Source organism: Brachionichthys hirsutus, chromosome 23 (genome assembly GCF_040956055.1).
Source record: "Brachionichthys hirsutus isolate HB-005 chromosome 23, CSIRO-AGI_Bhir_v1, whole genome shotgun sequence".
NCBI lineage: Eukaryota > Metazoa > Chordata > Actinopteri > Lophiiformes > Brachionichthyidae > Brachionichthys > Brachionichthys hirsutus.
The window spans coordinates 760161-767367 of NC_090919.1; the positions used below are offsets into that span (position 1 = coordinate 760161).

General features: G+C 54.4%; 1 protein-coding gene across 1 annotated transcript; it reads left to right on the forward strand.

Annotated features, from left to right (window-relative positions):
- Positions 1–707: 707 nt before the first annotated feature.
- Positions 708–6924, forward strand: kcnip4a (potassium voltage-gated channel interacting protein 4a). The gene is made up of 8 exons (XM_068755635.1): positions 708–819; positions 4523–4647; positions 5448–5517; positions 5852–5922; positions 6311–6418; positions 6508–6612; positions 6723–6785; positions 6877–6924. Exons 1-8 carry the CDS (start codon positions 708–710, stop codon positions 6922–6924), a joined length of 702 nt encoding a protein of 233 aa, XP_068611736.1.
- The last annotated feature ends 283 nt before the right edge of the window (positions 6925–7207 follow it).

The window sequence follows — 7207 nt, forward strand, 5'->3', positions numbered from 1 at the left end:
TTCACGTCTAAAATAAAGAAATAAAGAAATACGGTTTAAATATGAAAGAGAGCCTCTTTCCAACAAAGTTTGAAGCTTGAGAGATTCATTTTGTTCTTTCCATGAATGTCTCATCCTTTATTTCACATTTGAGTGACCCCCCCCCCCCCCCTGAACGCTAGGCATGCTTTCTGTATGTATTTGTGAAGTTGGCGTGAACATTTGGGCTCATCAGACGGTGTTCACGCTGCTCCGGAGCAGCGCACCTCCTCTCCTGCCCCCCCTCCCCCCCCCCCCCTCCTCACTCTTATCCGCTCCCTCTCGTCTCCCTCGCAGTCAGTGCACTGAAAGGAGCGAGGAGAAACACAAAGAGGACGCGAGTTCCCCTCTTTAGCCGGGAGACGAGCTCGTGTGGACTCTATTCCCCCCCCCGAGCCGGTGACCCCCGGAAATCAGAGATCCATTGTGACGTCAGAGTCCTCCAGAACCTGGAGCCGGTGCTGCTCAGCCTCGTCCCATTTTAACTGGACTTAGGAACCAAGCGGGCAGCAGGCGGGTGCCAGGAGGTACCCGGCCCCTGAGCGGGGGCCGGTAGCGCCCTGGAGTGGGTGCGAGGGAACTGGAGTGCAGGGCCGGGTGGGAGAGACGGTCCCGAAGCCGAGGAGGCCGGGTCGGGCTCCGGGCTCGGATCGGGGCATGGTGGCACGGAGTGGAGCGAGGGCGGCGCGATGCTGAGTGCCGTCTGGGAGACGGAGGGGCTGCAGACGGTCGGCATCGTGGTCTTGGTGTTCGCCTCGGTCAAGCTGCTGCATCTCCTGGGGCTGATCAGCTTCTCGGAGGGTAAGGCGAAGAGGTGACGCCCAAATCGAGGAGCGCCTGCCGTGAATCCGTTCCCCTGAGACGGCGACTCCTATGGAACGCAGGCGACGTTCCCTTTGCAGCGATTTGAAAACTTACCCGAGGTCACGGAAATGTGTGAGCGAGGAGAACGCGTCTGTTTAGAAGGACTCGGAGTGAAGTTCTGTTTCAGCATGACGAGCTCAGAGGTGCCTTTTTAAAACCGTCGTTCTCTCTTGCGTAACTCAGATGTCACGACGGCGCTCATCTTGCTAACGTAAATCCCGTTTTGCAGCCGTCGCCCCCGGCGATAACTCTGATGTTTTCGCGGAGCCTCTCGGGAGGATCCCGCTGAGCGTCACGCTCCGCTGAACATTCACACGGTCGGACGCGTTTGCCCCGTCCCATCCCGTCCCTCCTCCGCCAGCCACCTGAGCAGCTCCGCAGAAAGCATCCGGGGGGGGGGGGGGGTAGTCTCCTCTCAGAAATGGCATCCTTCCAGCTGAGCGTCTGGGAATAAGGCCGACTGTCTATTTACTGTAGCGTCAGCCGGAAGCTTCGTTAAGATCGATTTGTTGCAGAGCGAGGGGGTCGCATCTGGTCTGGGGGGGCTGCGCTCCAGCTCCAGAGCCCAAGATCAGACTATTAACAGCCCCCCATGCTGCCGCTGCCTTGTTGGGGGGTAACAGAAGAGGATCATTACTTGGGCCTGCGTGTTTAGTCACTAACTACCCCAGGGTGTCGGGTAAATCACAAACGGCTGCCCTCGTGGTGTCTCTGTTTCCGGGTCCAGTTGCTTGTGAACTTAATGAAGACTTCGTTCCTCGTCCCCGGTTCTTCCCACGCATGCGTTTCTGCAGCGCGCCGAACGGAGCCCGATGAGGTGCGGGCTCTAATCAGAACGCCACATTGGTTAATAATTCTCTGTTTCTGCTACAAGCCAGAAAACGCCATTACCCGAACGGGTCCGGACCCGCCATTTATCACCACGGAGAGCAAAGGGCCTCGCCGGTGATGTCATCTAACAGCGTTGTTGTGTTCTCGCCGTCCCTGGCGGGGATTTATGGCGTGGCATTGGGGAGACGGAGCGTCGGCACCGGCCCGAGGCTGGCTTCGTGCAGTTCTTACCGCCGTGCCGTTTGGTTTGTACGGACACAGGTGATGATTTCATCCCTGATGGGTTTCACTTTCTGACATGAAACCTTAACGTGGGCACGGTTCCACCCCACAATGGGGGCCCCGGGTTGCCGGTCCTGGTACCCGTGGCGATCACATCGTGCGTCTGTCGGCCATGGAGGTCTTTGAGTCTTTACTTCTCAAACAGGTATTTAAAGTGTCTCTTTGTTTTTGTTTTACATTAGGCCAATGAGCGATGGCACTCAGCGTTCTGTTAAGTGCAGAGGTCTGCACCTTCACAGCGGTACCAGTGCGGTCCAAAGTAGCTCGCATCCTCCTCGGATTGATTCCTCCGTCTATCGTTAACGTCGAGTCAGCAGAGTCGTATCATTTATAGATCCCGACGAGGGCGTGTAAGGTTTGTTCCGTTTAAGAACGTGGCCGATGGGTGGAGGACGGCCGATGGGTGGAGGACGGCCGATGGGTGGAGGACGGCCGATGGATGGAGGACGGCCGATGGGTGGAGGACGGCCGATGGGTGGAGGACGGCCGATGGGTGGAGGACGGCCGATGGATGGAGGACGGCCGATGGGTGGAGGACGGCCGATGGGTGGAGGACGGCCGATGGGTGGAGGACGGCCGATGGATGGAGGACGGCCGATGGGTGGAGGACGGCCGATGGGCGGAGGACGGCCGACGCGGCGTTGAAGGTTCCCTCGTGGACGAAAAGGGAGCTGGAGGCAGATCGTATCCTTAAAGATAAATGTGATTAATTACTGTTGCAGGGCTGCAGGAGAAGGTAAAGTACCTCTGAAGTACTGACGTACAACCGGTCCAAAGACACAAATAATCCTGCTTTGTACGCTAAACACGCAACGTTAGAACCGTGAGCCGGCTCACCACCGAACCAAACGGCCGTTGTCTTGGTTTCCACGCTCGCTCTCTGGGCAGGAGACGCCGTATTACCCCAGACTGGATATTTGGTTTGTCTTTTGGCTGCAGTACATTATAAAGAAAGATTTATGACTTCATTCTCTGAGCTTGTTTACGGTTCTCTGGCTGCTGGTGTGAGGATTAAATCCATAAATCCATTAGCGCTGTTTTCTGCGTGACGGGTGGCATCGGGATGGGGAGCGGCCCTTTCTTCCCACGGCCGGCGTTGAGGCGCTTCAGACTGAACAATGAGTGCAATTAAAAGCGAGGTCGGTCATTGTGTGAGAGCGTGCACGCACTTCCCCGTGAAGGTACCCCGGCCCCCCCAGCCCCCCCAGCCCCCGACGCTCGCGTCCTCTGATGTCCGAGCTGGACAGCTCTCTGACGAACGTTTCCATTCCTCAAATCCAGTCTCTCTGGAATAATCTGAGGCCGAACGGGGAAGCAGGCCAACCCGGATCGACTCCGCCGCTGTCCGAGCTGCCTGACCTTCGCCCCCCCCCCCCCCCCCCCCCGTTTCTGCCTCACTGGGTGTAATTTCAGTTAATTGCTAGCTGCCACGCGTCTGTCACGTTTGTCTCTATTTAGCTCGGGGGGGAAAACGCTGGAAGGAACCGAGGCCGTCGGCGACCCGATGAATATTTGGTTTGAAAGCGTGCTCCCGTGCCGCCGCGGCGCCTTCCAATAAGTCGGCGTTCTTTAGCGGCCGCCGGCAAAGCCGTAAGAATCTACTTCACACGCATGCCGGTTTCGTGGCTGAAGCTAATTACGATTCCATTTGTCGATCCGTTTTCACGAATGGAGCTGAAGCTGCTGAAGCTGAGCCGACCTTAAAGGTCCAACGCTTCCAGGGTGATGCTATCATCCACATCTGGGTCCAGATGTTGCCCTTACATGGACGGAAGCAGACGCTTCTCCGCCGCCGATGGTCGGTTGTCCTGCGTTGTGTTGCCAGGACTTCAAAGAGGCTATATTAGGAGCTAGCTCGCCGCGCTGCGAGATCGGGATCAACTTTGGGTTCAGGTGTTTCAGCGAGTTACCTCTTGTGTGAAAAGCTTGTTTATTGAACTCACAGCGCGACAGAGCAGCTAGCGCAGACTCGTTTCCAGACGCCAACGTCGTCGCCTGAACAGTGGAGGATTATGGGAAGGCGACGTTTTCGTCTCGCCTGCGTGGGAAACGACCTCCTTCAATCAGACGAGGTCGTCGAGTGTAACCACGGAGAAGTCCAGACCTCTGGCTCTCGTGCTCGACGCCGCTTCCTGTAGCCCTGTCAGAAGAAGAGTTGTGGCCTACTTTAGCAAGCCCCGCCTCCTCGCCGCTGCGAGCAGCTGGAGCCAAATGGTGATGACATCATCTTACCTCATATGACCCTTACTTCATCACACATCGCTCCAGCTACTTTTCCTTTTTTGACTTTTTTAGACGCACATTGTTTCGCTTTCGGAGACGCCGTCGGAGAATGTTTGTTGAGCCCTTTGATGTTTGGATGTTGATGACGCAGGAAGAGGACGTCTTTGATCTGTCTTTGGTTCTGTTACGTTTCCACACAAACGTTCTGTCGTTGTCGTTCACCTTTGGAATGTCTCACAAATACTAGCATCTGTTCGCCTCTGACCTTTCCCCCCTCCTCTTCCTCTTCCTCTTCCTCAACCAGACAGCGTCGAAGACGAGCTGGAACTCTCCACCGTCCGCCATCGCCCGGAGGGCCTGGAGCAGCTGGAATCCCAGACGCTTTTCTCACGCAAGGAGCTACAGATTCTTTACCGCGGCTTCAAGAACGTAAGAGACGGACCCACAAGCCGCCTCCCCGTCTCCGTGCGTCGCCCAATCGGCTACACTCCCGTTATCGGCGTCCGACCCCGCCGACCACGGAACGTCGACCTTTCTGTGCATTATTTAAGATGAAGATAATTGAGACGATTCTCATTTTACAGGTTCTGCTGTCGTATAGAAGGAACAGGATACGTTTCTGGTCTGTTGCTCCCTCCGACGGGATGGAGCGACGTTAAATCCGTTAACATCCACATTCCATGTCCACAATTTACTCATCAATAGTGCCTCAAAGAAAAATGACTTTATCATCCACGTGTGCGACGTCAGAGTTTAAACCAAATAAATGAACAAGAGGATGTTTTCCTCCCTTCCACTGTTAGACTGAATTCATTTCAGATCTTGGTTCAGCTTGAACGCTTCATCGAATCAGCTCGCACGTTCCGTCTCCATGACGACCCAAACATTCTCGACCTCGCCCAATCAAATCTGTGACCGGTTTTGTGCAGCGGAGGAGGAGAGTCGGGCGCAGACGGATGACCCTGCTGCGCCCAAAGATTCGTATTTCCTGCCTCCCTGCAGGGAGGAGAAAACAGGAAGCTGTTCCTGATTAAATAGTTTGAATGCTTTGATTTATGCAGAAGAGCAAAGCGTTCCTCTTTGAAGGAACCCTTCAAATGTTTTCCCTGTCAGAGGAGACCTTTAGCGATGACTCGCACCAGACGTCTCAAGCTGCAGCTTCGTTGGGTCGGGAATATTAAACCGTCTCGACTCTCGAATGACTTGTGCGATTGGTCTTTGTCTTCCAGGAGTGCCCCAGCGGAGTCGTCAACGAAGACACTTTTAAAGACATCTACTCGCAGTTCTTCCCGCAAGGAGGTTCGTGTGGTGTCCTCGGAGCCGAGAGGAGCCCCCGGCTCCGTCCTCCGCCGGCTCGTCTCGCTTTAATAAAAACAACGCACGGATCCCACTGATGGACCCGGAGACCAAACATTAGGCAGCTTTGATATATCTGATCAGAGATAAGAACGGCGTTCTCGTTTATTACGGGGGAAAACAAACACTCGGAGAACTCGTCTTCCTTTGAAGTCGTTGGGAAAACTCTCCTTGTAAATCTCTGATGTTGTGAATTCTGTCATCCCCTCGGGTGCTTTGTAGATTTTAATGCTTACCTGTGTTCTCTCTCTCTCTCTCTCTCTCTCTCTCTCCACAGACGCCTCGACTTATGCACATTTCCTGTTCAACGCTTTCGACACCGATCACAACGGCTCTGTGAGTTTCGAGGTGAGAATCCTCACGTCGGCGGATTCAAAGAATTCTACTTCATCGCGTTAATCGTTTTTAAATCGTCGACTCATTACGCAGGAGGATTACGTAACCCGAGATCATAGCGTAGCTCCGTCACGCCGCTTCAGACGCCGTCATTAGTATTCATGAAGGGCATTTATTTGCTTGTTGCTCCAAAACAAAGAGCTCTCTTTGAAGAGTTCTCTTCCAAAGTATTCCCAGAAGGCCAACACGGATTACGAGGAGACTAATAATTTGAATAAAGTGGCGCATCGGATTCATCGCGCGCTGTTCCTCCTAATTAAAACGCCCCTGCAGGACTGCTGAGTGGGTCGTCATCGGACGCCATTGTTGCATCATTCTCTGTCGTTTGTTCTCCTCGCAGGATTTCGTGACGGGTCTCTCCATCCTCCTGCGGGGGACGATCCAGGAGAAACTCAACTGGGCGTTCAACCTGTACGACATCAACAAAGACGGCTACATCACCAAAGAGGTGAGGGAGACGAGGGAGACGAGGGAGACGAGGGTGGCCCCCGCGTGTTTCAGCCTGAGCGCGGACCGACCCTTTCCTACGTGTCGCAGGAAATGCTCGACATCATGAAGGCCATCTACGACATGATGGGGAAGTGCACGTACCCCGCCCTGAAGGAGGAGACGCCTCGGCAGCACGTGGAAGTCTTCTTTCAGGCGAGCGTCGTTTCGTGTAACTTTAAGTGTCGGTCAGAGCAAAGAGGCTTTAGGAAATCCTCCTCTCCTTCTTCTCTTCTTCTTCCATCCTCCCTTCCTGCTTCCAGCAGAAGATGGATAAGAATAAAGACGGCGTGGTGACCATAGACGAGTTCGTCGACTGTTGCCAAAATGTAAGCCGGACATCCCGACGTCCCGTCCCGTCCCCGTCCCCGGCGCCGCTTTCCGCCTCTCCCTCATTTACGCCGTTCTGTTTGTGCGCAGGATGAAAACATCATGCGATCGATGCACCTCTTTGAAAACGTTCTTTAACTCCGCGGAGGCCTTGGGAGGAGGACGCCGTCTTTAGCTCGGCCCCCCGATGGCCGACTTGGACTCGCACCGTGTACAGCGTGCTCTGCGGATGAACGGTAGTTGAAATGTCCACAGGTAGGCGCCATGGTGCGAACACTCTGGAACGCTTTGTTCAATAAGTATTACTGTTAAAAACAAATGTTCTTTGCGTGCTAAAATAAATTAGCCTCTGACACCTTCAACACGCCGAGCATGTTTTGATCGGCCTCAATTTATGATCTGGTTTATTTACCGGCGAGTG